The sequence below is a fragment of the Psammomys obesus genome, unplaced genomic scaffold (assembly GCF_907164565.1).
Source record: "Psammomys obesus unplaced genomic scaffold, mPsaObe1.curated_primary_1811, whole genome shotgun sequence".
Taxonomy (NCBI): domain Eukaryota; kingdom Metazoa; phylum Chordata; class Mammalia; order Rodentia; family Muridae; genus Psammomys; species Psammomys obesus.
This window is the reverse complement of record NW_026585698.1, coordinates 14,185,794-14,202,798: the sequence shown is the minus strand read 5'-3', so window position 1 is coordinate 14,202,798 and position 17,005 is coordinate 14,185,794. Positions and strand designations below refer to the sequence as shown.

Sequence of the window (17,005 nt, the reverse complement as noted above, 5' to 3'; positions counted from 1 at the left end):
TCAGAATGGCCAGCGGCTACACTGTTACTGCAGTGTGCTGGGAGAACCAGATCTAAATGTGAATTCATGGCCTCTGCTTGCTGCTCTAGTTGGCTCTGGGCTGAGTAAAGGCTGTGTTCAGCAGCCCCCAGGTCCAGCGGTGTGTGGAGAAGAGCTCTTCTGCCTACACCAAGGCCCATAGGCTGCTGAGTCAGAATGTGGGGAAAGAGGAGCCTGGATGCCGTCGGGAATATGCTCCCCCTAATCACAGAATGCAGGACGTCCTGAGATGGGAGCACAGGCACAGCCTTAGCCAGGAGAGTGCTCCGTGCCTACAGGAGCCACTGCTTTGTGCTTCCTCCATGGTGTACTGCTCACCAAGACTGATGCTAGTGGAGAGCAGAGCCTCACCAGCTCCTGGCCAGGCCTGTCCTCCCACACTGCTCTCCAGTCCACTGTGAGTAGATAAGCACTCGTGAGTGCTACCGCAGGCTTACCTACCACCTCCACTTTCTCTGCTGTCCTGAGAAAGGCTTCAAAAACGCTTAAAGCAGTGACCATGTCCCACCCCCATGTACCCCAAGACTCACCCTCCTGTAAGGTATTGCTCCTGAAGGAGGCCCCATTGCCTCCACAGCAGTGAAAGGACACATCAGGCTGTGGGAAGGGTTTGGAAGCTTGTATCCAACCTTCAGCCCACAGTCTGAGACTCCATAAATTATTCAGTTGTTAGTGTGTGTTTCAGTGACTTCATCTGTCATCAAGGAGCCCAGAACCACTCTGAGGAGCGGAGATGGGCTGAGATGCTTGCAATGAAGTACTTGGCATGCAGGAGAAACTTGAGCACAGTGTGGTGTTTGGAAGTACTCTGGGGCCACTGGGTAGGCCGTACTACCTACAGCACAGTGCTCCGAGCAAGCATGATCCCCAGCCACACTGATGGCCTGGGGCCCAGTCTTAGTGACACCGAAACACAGGAATCAAGTGAATCAAGTGATGATGCTGATTAAAGACTTAGCTGCTTGGACAGGTCATCTGAACTCAGCTGCCCTCTCTGGGAAAAAAAGAACTGGGCTGAAATATCTTGGAGTATCTCTACCAGTATGGCAAGAGAAATGAAACTCAAATACCCACTCTGGCTGAGCCATTTCCCTCCCCCAACTTCTTTCCTTTCTGGCTTTCCCAAAGGTGCCCTTCTAGGCACGTTCCTGGGGTACTTTGCGCCGTAGAGAAGGTGTGCCTGCCTGCAGGGGTGTGAAAGCGCAGTCCTACTGAGGGGATCCTTTTAGGGTCCCTGATGCTCTGACACACTTGGAGCTCTCAGATGCGTGTTCCTCCTCTGGCCTGTCCCTCAGAACTGCACATCAGCTCTTCTGCAGGCTCCTTCCATCTGCTCTCTGCCAGGCCTCTTTTCCTACTAGCCACTACCCCTAGCTCAGCTCACACTCTGGCTTCTCCCTAACACCTTCCAGAGATCCATGCCTTTCTCTTTTGGGCTTTGGCCTGGGCGCTGTGTGGCCTCTGCTTAGCCCCATACCTTCTCTCTTGTGTACTGTGGTGAAGGAACAGCTGTCTACCCTCTTCATCCTGAGAGGCCCTCTGATTCCTTCTCTGGGAGTGGGTTTGGTGGAGCAGTGACTGAGAGATGATTTCCAGCTTGCCCTCTTTAGAGAGGGCCCTGCCCGGTCCATCCTGGAGCTGTAAACGCAGAAGCCAGGCTCTGCTCAGCTTAGGCAGAAGGCATAGTTGGGTTTATTTCTGCCCTGTTGTCTCTGAAGGCCAGTATGGTGGCCACAGGATCACCCCCACACACACCTACCCAGGCTTGTCTCCATCTGCACACAGCTCCATGCTGAGAGGGCAAAGAAGTATTCACAAGGGCTCCTGCTAGGAGTTCACCTGCTGGCTGTATGCCTATGGAAGAGAAGGGGCCTGTTACAGGAAAAAGAGGAGATGGTACCCAGTAGACTCAAGATTCTTGTGGAACATGTGAGTGAACCCTGCCCAGGGAGTGTGTCTTACGGCATGACTGCCTCCAGGAGAAGGCCAGTGTAGCTGCAATTGCTGGACTTGGAGCCTCTAAGGGCTCATTTGGAATATTTGTCGGGAGCATCTGCGGTTCCTTTCTGCTTTTCCTGGGACTTGCCTTATTCGCTCTGAAATCAGTACAGCAGTGTTATAAAAGGAAGTGAGATGGAGGTAGGGATGGAAATGTGTTGGACAGTATGCAGCGAAAACTAGACCCAAGTGCTGAGACAAGAGACCCCTTGCTGACAGACCTTCCCTGCTGGGAAGTGGGTGACTTTAAGAACTTACGGCTCATGTTTTCTTCTTTTCCCTGGTATTGAATGTGATTCCACTGCAGTCATCTGCCTTACCTGCCTGACAGGCCTTTTATATCCCCCAGAGGGGTTTGGGTCCTTCTAGTCCTACCTTTGCCTGGGAAGGTAATCTGGGGTGCTACAGCGTCGACCCTCAGCTTGGGGAATGAGAGCTCCTGTGCCCCTTAACGTCTGCCAGGTCTCTTCCCAGCCCACCCTCCATGTGGCCAAGCACAGTTTGTTACCGGTAGCACCTCCTCAGCACCTCCTTTTTCATGGTGTGCTAGCCTCCACCTGGCCAGGCGAGCTGTGAACACCGGTCAGAACCATAACACTGCTCCCTGGCACTGGCTGCCTTTTAGGGAAGAGTCCGTTTATCTTCATGCAATTCCCATGACCCCCACGTGTGGGATTCATGTACTTTGAGCTTAGAAGAGCTTTGTTTGCAGTGAACCCAGTTGTTTCTCACCTGCCCCGTATAGTTGAGCGTGGAAATTTCCAGGATCAGAGAGGAAAATTTAGGGATTCCCTGGCACAGAGAGCCTGTACCCAATAAAATGGAAAGCAGAAAGCTTTCAAGATGGATGCCCCACCTGCTCTGCCAAGTTTGTGTCAGGGCCCTTAGGACCTAAAGCAGACCAAACCTGGCCGGGACACCCTGTCAGCCTCTGAAGCCATCTGAAAAGCTGGTTTTGAGTTACTTCCACCATGTCACGGAGCAGCAAGCCAGGGAGCTTCTGAGAGGAGGAACCATTTGGTTTCTCCTGGGAAAATGTTAGGAGGGTGGTCTGGGCAGAGGATGTGGAAGGACATAAGCAAAGGCTCACGTGCATGGAATTTGTGGCTTGTATCAGTACAAAGGACACACGGAAGTTGGAGAGGCAGATGAGATAGAAAACTAAAGAGGCCAATGAGACCTGGCGTGGTACACACCTAGATAATTAATCTAGGTGAATCAAGAGTTCAAGACCAGCCTGGGTATATGGTGTTAGCTGTCTCAGAAAAGGACTAGGGATGTAGCTCAGTGGTGTGACAGTGCTTGTCTAGCGCACCCAAAGCCCTGGGGCCAGTTGATGCAGCTTCTAGCCCTGGGGTGCAGTGTGCGCCATACTGGAAAGATAACATTCTACTGATTAACCAGAGTTGACACTAACCAGCTACTTCCAGCGTGAATACCTGATATGAGAGTTAGCATGCCCATATCCAGAGTAGATAGGCATTGGAACCTGACCACCTCTAGCTGCGGGCCTTTGAGGACCACCAGGTGGTATATGAGGCCCCCAGGACCCTTTGTCTGTTCTTCCCTCAGCATGCCTGTGTCTGCGCTCCAGGACCACTGGCTTGGTGGCTGTAATGAATACCAAAAGCAGGGCCACTTCCCCTGCCTCTGGCTGCTCCTAGAGGAAAGTCATCCTCATCCTCATTCTAATCACAACACCACAAGGCACATTCAGAACAACAAATGCAAATTTGGGGGTGGGGGTTGGTTTTGAGACAGGGGTTCTCTGATTGGCTTGGAAGTTGCTATCTAGGCAGGTGTCAAACTCCCAGAAATCTGTGTGCCTCTGCATCCTTGGCACTAGAACTAAAGGCTAAAACCATGCCTGGCTGTGACTGCATCTCTGAGAAGTTGGATAGACCCTCTGTCATTCTCAGGTCTGGAGGAAAGTGACCTCTGAGTCATCTAGTGCTTTGCACAGAAAGTGAGGAGATGTGCGTGAAGCCAGGTTGATTCTGGGCCTAGGGGAGGGAAGGGGGTGTGTCACAGATCTGGAAAAGAACATCTGGTCACAGCCAGATCTCAGGGTGGCCCAGCGCAACTCCTACCATCTAGACTGAAGTGCTGCTGCAGCCAGCTGTGGAGGTTGGTACAGGTGTGGAGGATTCCCTGAGAAGACCCACAGGGACCTTTTCCTCAAAGCTGCGGGGTGGTGTGGGCCACCCAGTTCTGGGTAGCCCCTCGAGTCTGTCTCTGAGCTCTATCTTCTATTGCATGTCTGTGGGAAGCCATGGTGAGAACTCCATGTACGAAGTCTGGGATGTGCCTCAAGAACAGAGCACTTCCCTCCCTCGCCTCGCACTGCCGCACCTGGTAGATACCTTCCTAGCCACTGTAGTCGATCTTAGGCTGTCCTCAGCCCTTGAGCAGAGGGACTGGGTACCAGGGCCCCTGCACTGACTGTGACAGTCAAGAGTATCTCTCACACACACATACACACACCGTGTGGCTTTTTATGAGCTGTTACAGACAGACATCTGAGGAATATATAATGGTTTTTGCTTTCCTGGATATGGATGTTCTCAGCCACTAGTCTGCCAGTGGACTCTCCTTGTGGTTCAGTATGGAAGCTGTGGGGCTTCCCCAGGCCTCCCTCATTAGCTGAGGGCTGAAGATGCCCTGCCCTCCCTCCTCTTCCATCCCCCTAGCCTGTTAGAGCATGAGTTTACACTTCTGTGCATGAACCACTAATAGGCAGCAAGCAGCCATGAGAACAGAGCACCACATGGGTGCTACTGTAACCCCTGTGACTGGCACTAGAGTCCTGAAAACCCCGCAGCCTGTCAAGATCCAGGGTCTGTGCTATCTGGAGCGTCTCTAAAGGTTGACTACGGGGACCGCACTGGGATCTGCCAGCCTCTTCCAGGCCGCCAAGGTCTGGTGACAGACAGATCTCTTAAGTGTTTGTTCACTAGTCACGCCTTCCGTCTGGCACCCATGTTGCCCCTATCCCCTGATGGACCCCAGTGTTTGTCAGATGCCAGGCTTGTCTCCAGGATCCAGCCAGCGCTGCTGGGGGGGTGGGGGGGAGGGCAGTTCCTCATGATTAGATATGGACCAAGGGAGAGAGGAGGAGAGGCTCCACCAAGGCAAACTAATACCGCTGAGGTGGTGGGGACTGGGTATCTTCAGAGCTGCAGTTGGGGGCCTGAATACAGCTGGTGACAGCAGTTGAGGGAGGTGAGTCTACAGGAGCTTGTTCTCCAGCAGCAGCTGTCAGAGTGTTCCTGGTCCCCTCTGCTTCAGTCTCTCCTCCCCTGGGAGTTGTTCGTGTATCTTTGCCAGTACCTGTGCAGAAAAGTGTGTACACAGCATGAAAGCCACCATAGGCACAGGCCCAGTAAACATGTGTGATACGGCTGTATAAAAAGAGGGGGCTGAGGCAGCAGAATCATAAGTGAGGCCAGACTTCACCCCTTGGTGTGACTGACTATGAAAAATTTCTACAGAACTTCACATGTACTGGCCTCTCCCATGAGGAGGGAATAGGTAGAGGCTGACAAGAAGGGGCTGAGAAGTCCCCTGCTAGGGCCCCAAGCACAGTGGCAGGCTTGGCCTGTGGGGACTTCAAGCAGGGGTACACCCAAGGCTCCAGAGAGGTGGCAGCCTTCCATAACCTGTCCTTGTCCATCCCTAGGGCATCTGGCGGATCCCCGTGGATGAGATTGACCGGCCAGGCAGCTTTGCCTGGCACATGAACCGCTCCATCGTGCTGCTACTCAAGGTTCTAGCCCAGCTCCGGGATCACAGCACCTTGTTGAAGGTGTCCTCCATGCTGCAGCGCACCCCAGACCAGGGCAAGTGAGTGAGCCACCACACACAGCCTGGCTCGTGCTCTACCCAGGCTTGTCCCCACTGCTCTCATCTGGCTCTGCCTCAAGCACCCTAGGACTGACATAAGCAGTTAGGCCCTCGCCCAACCTGGGTCTCTTAGAGGCACTGACTAGTTCACAGTGTAGTGCATAGACATTCTGAAAGTAGCCCAGCACCCCAGGGAAGTAGGTGGGCAGCAGAGGTCTTGGGCCTCACCAGCTATCATGGCTTCATTGGCCAGAAGGATGGGTCACACAGACAGAGATCTGCCACAGCTGCCATGTATAGAGGTTGGGGATGTACACCTGGAAATAGAACTCACGTAGGGCTAAGCTGGCCATGCAGCATAAGCATCCCATAAACCAACCTGAGGGAGAGAAACTTAGTCTCCAGGCCTTCCTTGAGCTAGCGCCTCAGCCCAGCATTGCCCTGACCACTGGCTAACCTGTAGTCCAGAGGGCTCAGGGCAGACACTGGGACCAAGTCAGAGACTTGTTGAATAGGAAATATGAGGGCCAAGGGGTGCTTTGGGGGAACAGACTTCTATAGGTGGGAACACAGTCACGTGTTCCTGAGGCGGGAGTAAGGTGCTGCCTATCCACCTAGCTGCGCTATATGGCTTCTGACACTGTCCCGCTCTTTGTGGCCCTCTGTACGACCATAGGAAGTATCTACGAGATGCTGACCGCCAGGTCCTGGCACAGCGAGCCTTCATCCTCACTGTGAAAGTGTTGGAGGACACACTGAGTGAGCTTGCAGAGGTATGTCAACCTATCACAGCTCACCCCAGGTCTTGTGCGTCGGGGACTAGGAAAACAAGTCTGCAGCAGCCATAGTTAATGCCCTACACAGGCCTCTTTCCATGTCAGCTCCCTACGAGGCTCATGTCACACAGCTCCATCCCAGAAGCAATGTGTAAGAGTCCCGCTGCGCAGCCTGTGCCTACCCCCGCTTACATGTGAGAGGAGGTAGAACTCCCAGAGGAGCAGAGGACATGGGCTCTGGGCTGGTGCCCTCCTCTCATGACTATAGTCTTATCCAGCTGGCACCTGCACGTAACCAAAATGGCACTGGGTAGAGGGACCCATGGAGGCTCTGATACAGGCCAGTAACTTGTCTGTTTTCCTTGTAGGGATTAGAACACTCAGGCCCCAAGGCCTGTGGCCTCTCTGGAGCCAGGATGACCACCGATGTCTCACACAAAGCCAGTCCCGAGGATGGCCAGGAAAGCCCCCCCCACCCCAAGAAGCTACCTCTAGCTGATGGCTCAGGACCAGGGCCTGAGCCAGGGGCCAAAGTGGGCCCTCTTAACCAATTGCCAGTGACCATAGACACAAGGGACAGCACAGACCAAGGTGGGGAGCAGAAGGACAAAGAGAGTCCCCAGGTGGGAGCCAATGAACCCATGGATACCAGTGAGGCTGCTGTTCGGCACCCAGACTTGGAACAGACAGCACGTCTGCTGCCAGGCCGCCCCCCAAGGGACCGGGGGCCAGAGAGCCGGTCTGCTGAGCTTTCCCTGGAGGAGCTGAGCATCAGCGCCCGACAACAGCCCGCTCCACCTGCACCATCCCCTGGAACCCCCTCCACCACTGCTGCTCCCACCCCCGGGGGGGCCAGGGGAGGGGGGCACCCCGAGGAGGCACCTCCCAGGCCTAATCGCAAAAGGAAACTCCTGGAGGACACAGAGTCTGGCAAGACACTCCTGCTGGATGCCTACCGCGTGTGGCAGCAGGGCCAGAAGGGCATGGCCTATGACTTGAGCCGCATTGAGAAGATCATGTCGGAGACTTACATGCTCATCAAGCAGGTGGGCAGCCGGTGCACCGACCCCAGGGCTGCACCTCTCTGCAGCCTCCTTCGTGGCCTGGGCCTTCTGTTCTCCAGGAGGCTCCTCTTTGAGGCCACATATGTCAGGGCCCACCCCTGAGGTGCCTGCTCCCTTCCCACTGTGATCTTTGCTTGTTTTTTTTTTTCTCCCTTTTTTGGGTGGGGCTGAAGAGGCCATGTTTGTTTGTTTGTGAGATTTTTCTCTGATGAGCAGGCAGTAAGTTTAGACACAAAACCAGGAGGTATACATGTAAATTCAGCCTTTAAGGAAGACAAAAACTACAGTACATCTCTAGCCCAGGAGTGTGGAAGCCCCTGGGAGGAGTCCAAGCAAAAAGCCCTGCCCCCCTTCTCAATTTGCCACCAGTACAAATGGAGTGACTATATCCCTAGTGGTCAGTTTTCCCAAATGACACCTGTGAGATTCTCTTCACCTTGCTAGCAATGTTTTTCTCCTGTGAATTCCTAGGAACAGGATGAGTACTGCTGCTTTTCCTGCAGGGGAGGCTAGGTCGTTTCACACTGCTTGCTCCCATCTTCACTTGACAGTGTGTGGCCTTCTCCTTCAAGCCACACCTGCTTGTTCAGGTTCACCCCCCCATGCCTCCAGCCTCATACTGACAGGTGAGAGGCTCTTAGTCTGTAGTACACACTGAGTGTGGCTGAGAGTATCACCGTTCTACCTGGGCTTCCAGAAGGCACGGCCCACTGGAATCAACATCCCATTCTCAATGTGGACCAGAAACCAGCCTGTGACAGCCACCAAGCAGCTGAGCCTTGGCTGATTTGGTTTCGTCTTGAGACAGGGTCTTACTATGTGTCCTGGGCTTGCCCAAGATGCTCAGTCTTGCCTCTGAGTACCAAGTGCTGACATTAAAAGATGTACCACAAGGCCCAGCTCTCAGCTGAACTTGCAAGCTTCCTTGAGATCTGAGGCCTCCGTCAGTCTCGGTCCTTTAGGACATAAATAACTGGCCATGGACAATAACTCAACATGGCCTGAGGGTTGACTGGGACCAGTCCTGACACCAGCAGTTGGTACATGGGCCTTTGGCCTGCATCTCCACCTGATGACAGGTTCAGGTGCTGGGTGTGGTCCTCAGTGAGGACCACAGGAGGACTAACAGGAGTAGCCCTTGGCTATGCCAATAGTACGTAAGGGAACAAGCTGGGAGCAGGCCAGGCTCTGTGGCCTAGATTCCCTGATTACAGGCATCTCTTCTGTGCAGGTGGACGAGGAGACTGCACTGGAGCAGGCAGTGAAGTTCTGTCAGGTCCACCTTGGGGCTGCTACCCAGAGACAGGTAAGCTCTGCCCCGAGCACACACCCCTCACCCACTCCTCAGCCGCCCTTCATGCAGAATCTGTCCCACACTAGGGCCTTGGGCTGCTGGCCCAGAAGGTAGTTCCTGTGGTTGTCACGGGCCCTGGGGGGGGAAGAGCAGGATGTGTCTAGGCTTCTGGATGGTGAGTCAGTATTCCTTAGTGGCAGTGCCTTGACAGGACTTGGGCATATACATGCGACCCAAAGGGGCCCATCCCTTGGCTCTCTGCATAGGTAGGAAGAAGAGCATCTAACCATTAAGCTTTAGCCAGAAAGGGCCTGACTTTGTGACTGGTAGAGAAGTGATACCAGAACCGGAGTAGCTAGGATCAAAGCAGCCAGGAACACTCGGTGGAGGCAGAGCCCATGCAGGAGTTCCTGAGTGGATAGGACCAGGGCCTCATTCCAGGCCAGGGTATCCAGATGCTAACAGGCAAGGGAAGGTGGCAGTGTCCTCCCCTGCTATCCCCATGGTCATCCCAGTAGGCAGGGCTGTGGGCAGGTTGCTCTTCTGAGTCCCTTCCAAAACCACTCCCCCTGCCCCTCCTTCTCCATAGAGCTCCACAGCCTGAACTTTGAGAAGGGCAATTGAGACAATTACCCCTGGCCTGGGCCCACCTCTGGCCAACATTAGAGAAGATAGCAGGCATTCAAAAGCCAAAAAAAAGCCCCTGCCCGTTTGGGAATTTATATTTTGCTTTCTGGTGTCCCAGTTGCCATGGCAGCCTCATGCATGCCTGGAAAGTGCTGTGGACCTCATTACAGGCCATTGCTTGCTGCTGAGGTTGCTCCTGGTTGATGGCAGGGTAGGGATGACAGTGCAGCCCTCACTCTCCCTGCACCTGCCACTTAGAACATTGCCAGCATTGCTCTGGCCTCCTGGAGCCAAGATCCAGGTCTCTCTGCCCACCTCATCTTCTCGCATTAAACACCCGTCACATAGCAGAACTTGGAGACTTGTCCCTATCACATGAGGCAGTTTTAGAGAAACAAACATCAGAAGAGAAAGCAAGCACCAATGGGTACCAAGGCAAAGAGGACTGTATGAAAAGTCAGAGGCCTCTAAGGAAACCAAAGACTTATGACAAGAGCAGTCTGAGGCTAGGCTTGGGGAATAGATTAGTTCAATTCTTCTCTTGGAACTCACCTACCAGTGACCCTTAGAAAGTCACTGCCGGGTTCACCATTCCTAGAACTCTTAAGATAGGACCCTCACATAAGTGCATAGTTTCCTTTCAGGCTGGCACTGAGGAGGGGCAGGGAGACAAGCCAGAGGTCTTCACTGAGGCCCTGCTAGCATGGGTGGATGTCTCCCGGAGAGGGAGGAGCTGGACTCCCAGCTGTATGCTGGTGTCAGTTGTGTCCTGGTACAATGTTTATGTTTCTTGTTGGCTGTCCAGGGAGCTCAGAGTGATGCATGCTGTTATGTTGGCGTCCAGGGTCCAGATGCAGTGTCCTGTGAGACCAAGCTGGGCTGGCATGGGCCAGAGCAATGCATACTCAGAGGGCTGCCCCACCGACCTTCCTCGCCTTGCCTTTGTCCTCACAGGCCTCAGGGGATGCACCCACCACCCCCAAGCACCCCAAGGACAGCCGAGAGAATTTCTTCCCTGCAACAGTAGCCCCCACAACACCTGACCCCACAGCCACTGATGCTCTTCAGCGGCCCAGTGACTCCCACCTCAAGCCGGTATTGTCTACTGCCACAGCTGTCATCAGTTCCCCTCCCTCAGCATCAACCTCTACCCCAGACCTGTCCACAGATCCTGGGATTCTGCGGCCACACAGGCCAGAGGCTACCCCCAGCATGGCCTCTTTGAGTCCTGGTAAGTGCCCTCTCTGTCCACCTGCGATCCAGGTCCCCTCTACCAGCTGCCACGAAGCATGTGGGTACCCTTCCAGCACCCCTAGGGTGACCCTGGGGCTGTCAGCTGCCTGCACGTGGAAGGGTGAGGAGAGGGAACAAGCACCACTACTTTGTTGTTGTCCTAGTTTCTGCCCCACAGAGGCTCACAATAGGTAGGAAGGTCGGCTTTATCAGTAAGACAAAGGGAGCTAGTGCTGCGGAGGAAGGGTCTGACCTTGGCAGTCTTAAAGGACCCAGTAGTTTCCAGGACCAGGTCTGTCCTCATTGTGGACATGACAAGCTAAAGGCAGGACCAGGTCATTGGACTTGTGAAGAAAATACAGGATGGGATGGCATAGACTGACCTAATCAGATGGGTGGCCTTATTCCTTCTAAAAAGCAGGAGATGAAAAGCAGGGTGGGCAGTGTGGCAAGCAGGGCCTGGTATAGGAAGAGGGCATCAGGTCAGCACATAGGAGGTGTGTGGGCAAGCCACTATCCTCTTCCCTGCTGCAGATTCTTCTCTGGCTTTCTGGTTGATTGCACCAGGCTCTGCCCACCCCCTGGCATGACTCCCTGTCGACTCCCAGGGCGGCAGTACCGTGGCCAGGCTCCAGAGACTCTGAAATCAAAAGGTGTTGCCTAACTAGCTCACTTCTCCAGCAAAAAACAATCTACGCGCCCTTCCTTCTCTCGCCTGCTTCAAGACCTGCTCTGCGTCCTCTGCTCCATGGGCACATGACCACCTGGGCATCGCTGCAGCCATCCCTAGGGCTTGCCTGTCCTCCTAGTCTCAGCCTTGTGGTTGTGGGCCACACTGGGGGCTGGCCCCTTCAGCCATGGGACCCTGACTTTGGTCTGCGGAGTAGGACAGGCAGCCCCCAGCCCACGCTGCCTGTCCCCTCCTAGCTCCTTCATGCGCTCAGTGATAGACACTGGGGTTTTCACCATATGCTCTTCCTGGATTACGTTGAGGGTTGTGCCAGGATAGAGACCCAGTCCCTCACAGTTGCCACAGGACAGGGCTCAGGCTAGCATGCACAAAGCTCTGGGTGCCACCCAGTGCCACACAACACAGAACAGTCAAAAGAAACTGCACGTGGTCATTTCACCTCCAGCTGTTCTGATCAATTCTGTCACGCCGCAGGGCTTGGACTCATGCTTAGTGGTGTTTGGTGCTGGTTGTAAGTGCACAGTACAGGGCCTAGGGAAGCCCATGGTGTGCGCAAGTTAGTGGGTCACTCAGCCTACACCTCACATTGTCTTACCCTCCAACGAACAATGGCTGGCAGTACAGAGCTCCTCAGGGTTCTCCCTCAGCGTTCCCGGCACCACCTCCCCTTTGCAGGGTAGAAAGCTGACTTCCCTGGGACCTGACCCAATGTCCATGTGTCCCACGACCTTGGAGAGTGTGAGATTGGGCCTCCAGGCCCAGTGTTGTGAGTGGAACAAGGTCACCTGTGCAATTGAATTCAAGCAAATTAAGTTAGCTCACCACCTGAGTGAGCCTCTGTCACTGGGCCTCTTCCCTTGTTGGCCCTCTTCGTAGACAACCTAGTGTCGTGTGGAATAAGAAAGAAGCATCTCGTACAACCTAGTTTCCAAAGAGTTGAGCCCCCCGGGGCCACACACCGCCCTTGCTTCTGTTGGGCTCCCTTACCTGTCTGCCTCCAAGCAAGCAAAGTCCCACAAGTCACATCTTATTTTTGGAGTTCAGCTCTGGGAAAGAGTGCCTGCTTCTGGGTGTGTATTCCACAGTAGCACTTAGTGAACCTGGCACAGGGACAGCCCTTAGCAAGAACTTGTGCCCACTCCCGTGTCAGCACAGGAGCGTGGGGGGGGGGGGGGGGGGGGTCGGTTTTGGCTTTTTGAGCAGGGTCTCAGGTAGTCCAAGCTGGCCTGTAGCTTGTCGCAGACGTCCTTGTCTCCACGCCCCCAATAACTCAAAGCCAGACGTTTGTTCTTCCTGCCTGTGTGTTCTGGCCCCCACCTCTGCTTAAGGCAGACTTCCACCCACATCAGGAGTGCTGCCCCCATTAGGTATGGCGTTGGGTAAGGACCCAGGGAAGGCAGCCTTTTTGGGGGTATACTCAAATTTCTACCCTGCAAGTGGGAGGAGGCGCAGGGAATGCTGCAGGAGAGTCCTGAAGTGCTCCACGCTGCTAGCCAATGTTTGTCTATGACCTAGTCAGCCAGGCATTGAACACAAGAGAGGGAGTGGCTCAGGTCAGGTGAGATATGGTCTTCTCCAAGCTGGGTGTGGTGAGATATACCTTCCTCCAGAGGCCGAAACTGGATGCTGGCAAGAACTCCTCTTTGAATCAGAAAGAGATGGACATGGATCTGTTCTGTGGATACCTAGGTGGGAGAGTTCTGTGGTGCTCAGACCCCTGCCTTTTCCCTGCTGGAGAAAGGAAGTTGCTATTCCTAGCAGAAGCCGGGGGCAGGACAGACAGAGCTGGACAGCCAGTGTACCTGAGTGAGCAGGAAGGAGGGAGCCACCTACAAGGTGACTGTGAACTCCAAGGAGGTAGGAGACAGATCCTAACTGGAAATTCAGGTGCAGCTGTTTCTTAGCTCCATCCAGTCACCACACCTGACCAGGCCCAAGCCTTGTGCAGCAAGACATGGTACCTTCATGTTGGCTTTGGTGGTTTTGACTCTGGTTGTGATTGCCAATTCTGCAAGACAGAGGAAGGATTAGGTACCCTCACACATGAGCCCACTCCTGACAGCCATGTGGTGGTGTCTTACCTGGGTCCCTGTGGGGCCTGGTTTCCACAGATTGTCAATCAGGATAGAAGGACATGGAGTGAGCCCATGAAGAGCAGAGAGGGCCGATTATGGTCCTGGCTGTGTTAGAGATAGTGACCCAGCTGGCTCTCCTCTCTCTCTCTCTCTCTCTCTCTCTCTCTCTCTCTCACAGTATCTATTTGAGGAGTGATACGTTTCTTGAAATTACCTGCGTGCCTTGCTGGCTCCTGTGGGGATAGAGAGCCGTCTTTGCCCAAAGTCAGCCACACTCCTGTTATGTGTTCTAGGCATAGTCTGGGGCTACAAGGCACAGAAACTTGGTTACCTGGGAAGGAGACTTGCCCCAGGGAATAGGAATGTTACCTGTCATTGGCCTGTGTCTCCATAGAGGGAGAAGAGCTCTCAGGAGTGACAGAAGGCACCAGCTTCCCAGCCCAAGAACCACAGCACAGTCACCAGGTGAAAATGACTGCCCCAGGTCCCCTGGCTGAGCAGCACTGCTGGCCAGTGGAGGTTGTTTGCCATACAGCTACTGAGCCCACCTGCAGCCAAGGTAAGGCCATTTGGGGGCAGCCCAGCGCCAGCTCCCACCAGGCTGCACGCAGATGCCAGCCACGGGGGAAGTCCACCTACTGAAGGATAAATAGGGAGGACAGAGAACATGTGAGAATGAGGATAAGAGCCCTGCTTGGAGTCTGGCACGGACCTATCAGGGCCCTAAAGCCTCATTTCGCCCCAGCTCCACAGAACAGTCCTGGGGCCGGAGTCTCCCAGAGGGGCAGGACTGTATGAGGAGGGGCTTGTGCCCTGTCACTGAGGTGTCCCTCTGGGAGGCTGAGACAGCACAGACATAGCCTCCCTTGGCTTATTCCTACCGGCCACTCTACCAGTTAGACCCCTTGAGACCTCTTGGCCAGGTCTCCCACAGACCACTCAAGATGGAAGGACATGGCGCCAGCCCACGAAGACCAGGCAGAGCTCTGGATAAGCTCCCACTCCTTTTAAAGAGATGAGGCTAAAAGAATGTGGAGCTGTGCCAGGACAGCTGGATTGCTCCCAGTTCATGCAGCTCCCTGGAGGCTGCCAGGTTCCAGATCCGCAGTCTGCCCTGGCCGCCTCCAGGCTCCAGGAGACACAGCTCCTTACTCATCCTGGAGTGAGAGAGAAAAGAACGCACTAGGGCCGACTTGTGACCTGCCCCTCCCCGCCCCCCAGAATGAAATAGTTCAGAAGATACGAGTTTGTGTTGTATTGTTGCCGGGGGACCCTTCACAATCCCTGGGAAATATCAGGAACCTCTGGAATTACGCTGATGCTCCTGTGAGCCTGAGACATGAGACCTGAGCCAGTCAACATAGGCAGGAAGCCAGAAAGGCATCCATGGTGTGGGCCCTCTGCGTTCTTAGCAGAGAGACAGGCAGACTGAGGAGGCTGAGTGAACTCAAACTCTGAGGTCTCCCAACAGCCACCAGCACTAAGGTCCCCAGCAGCGGAAGTACCCAGACACCCGAGAGCCATCCAGGCAAAACTGAGTCCAGCAGGGCCAAATCCCGCCTTCTGCCCAACATGCCAAAGCTGGTGATCCCCTCGGCCACCACCAAGTTCCCTCCTGAGATCACCGTCACACCGCCTACCCCGACCCTGCTTTCCCCCAAAGGCAGCATCTCGGAGGAGACCAAGCAGAAGCTGAAGGTGACGGTGGGCACCAGGCAGGGTGCCTGGTGGAGGGGCTCATGATCCTGGGGGTCTGGAAAGGGGCTTGAGTACCGGGAGACGTAGAAGGATTCAGGTTACTAGGGGCCCTGGCTGAGAGTTTGGGTTAATGTCAAGAGGTTTAGTGTCAGGGCAGTCAGTCCTGACCCTGTCCTGCCCTGTGTGCAGTCAGCCATCCTGTCCGCCCAATCAGCTGCCAATGTGAGGAAGGAGAGCCTCTGCCAGCCAGCCCTGGAAGTTCTGGAGACATCCAGTCAGGAGTCCTCATTGGAAAGTGAGACAGACGAGGATGACGACTATATGGACATATGAGGCCCACCCCGAGGCCGTCAGCCATGCCCGGGGCAACAGCAAGGCCTGGAATCCCTTTGGTCCAGACCCTGGGCAAGGCCCAGGTATCGGGGGTGTATCACTTACCACGGTCTTCTAAGCCTGCCCAGCCCCCTCTTTACAGCATCCTGCCCCAGTTCAGGCTGCCCACACACACTGTGTTTGTTGGTCCAGAGGAAGATAAGGCCTATCTTAGGCACGTGAACTAGTTGTGGTCTGCACAGCAGGGCTGCACTTTCTTTTTTTTTTTTTTTTTTTTTTTTAATGAAATACTGACTTTATTTACAAGCCCATGCCCAGGCCCACAGTTCAGGGCCAAGACAGGCTAGCTTGGGTTCTGGTGGAGACGTCATCGAGAGCCTAGCTCACCCCATACCCTTTTTTGTCATTGTTGTTTCTTTTCTAATAAAGGTGGGAAAATAGTCTCTGCCTCTTTGCTTATCCTGGGGGATACTCACCTGGTCCAGGGGGTGGAGGGCAGGCTCCACTGGGTAAGGATGGACCTATATGTGAGGGTGTTGGGCTTCCGAGAGCTCCCGTACTGTAAGTGGGAGGCTACGAAGAAGGCAGAGCCTAGGTGATGCCAAGGAATTGGCAGAAGGGCACCATGGAAAAGAGCAGCCCTGGAAGAGGGAGGCTTACCTCATCATAGTGCCTCCCTGACAGGACCAGCTACACAAGTGTGAAGCCCAAGGCAGAACAGGTGTGGGCTGCTGGTTTAAAAGAACACTCAGACAATCCCAGCACACGTGGCAGTCCACGTCCAGCTCTAACTCCAGTTCCAGGAGATGCAGTGCTCCCTCCTGGCCTCCACCAGCACTACACGCATGGTGCGCAGACATGCAGCAAAACAAAAACGTAAGAGCTGGGGAAGCCCGGACTGAAACCCTGAGACAAGGTCTTGCTCTCTATCCCTGATTAACCCTGTGGCCCAGGCAGGCTCTGCCTCAGAGTCCTGAGTGAGGTTACAGGCACAGGGCAGTCGTGACGCTGGGCCTTTCCCTTTCCTGGGCTCCATGCCATTGATCTTGGAGGTTCTCAGATACCTGCCTGCCATGACTGTCACCCGCAGCACTTCAGAGCCCGCTCTGTCTCACCTTGCAAACTCTATGCCAGAATGGAGACGAGATGCCCTTTTATGCCTTCGTGGACTGGGCACATCCCACCAAGGAAGGAAGAAGCTATCGACCAGACCCTAGGTCACTAATCCAGGGCCCTCTGGACTTAGAAACATGGTGACCCAGGATGGGCAGCCCAGATCAGCCATCTGGAGAGCCAAGACACTGGGGACAGCAGTCATTCAGCTATGCGCCTTT

General features: G+C 54.5%; 1 protein-coding gene across 2 annotated transcripts in view; it reads left to right on the top strand.

Annotated features, from left to right (window-relative positions):
- Positions 1 to 16,109, top strand: part of Cabin1 (calcineurin binding protein 1) — a 128,788-nt gene extending 112,679 nt beyond the window's left edge. For both annotated transcript variants that reach the window (XM_055598963.1, XM_055598962.1), the window contains exons 30-37: positions 5,717 to 5,880; positions 6,557 to 6,653; positions 7,025 to 7,702; positions 8,952 to 9,026; positions 10,596 to 10,872; positions 14,035 to 14,199; positions 15,112 to 15,338; positions 15,528 to 16,109. In XM_055598963.1, coding sequence (XP_055454938.1) covers positions 5,717 to 5,880; positions 6,557 to 6,653; positions 7,025 to 7,702; positions 8,952 to 9,026; positions 10,596 to 10,872; positions 14,035 to 14,199; positions 15,112 to 15,338; positions 15,528 to 15,671 — 1,827 coding nt within the window. In that variant the 3' untranslated portion in view covers positions 15,672 to 16,109. The remainder of the gene's footprint in view (positions 1 to 5,716; positions 5,881 to 6,556; positions 6,654 to 7,024; positions 7,703 to 8,951; positions 9,027 to 10,595; positions 10,873 to 14,034; positions 14,200 to 15,111; positions 15,339 to 15,527) is intronic.
- The last annotated feature ends 896 nt before the right edge of the window (positions 16,110 to 17,005 follow it).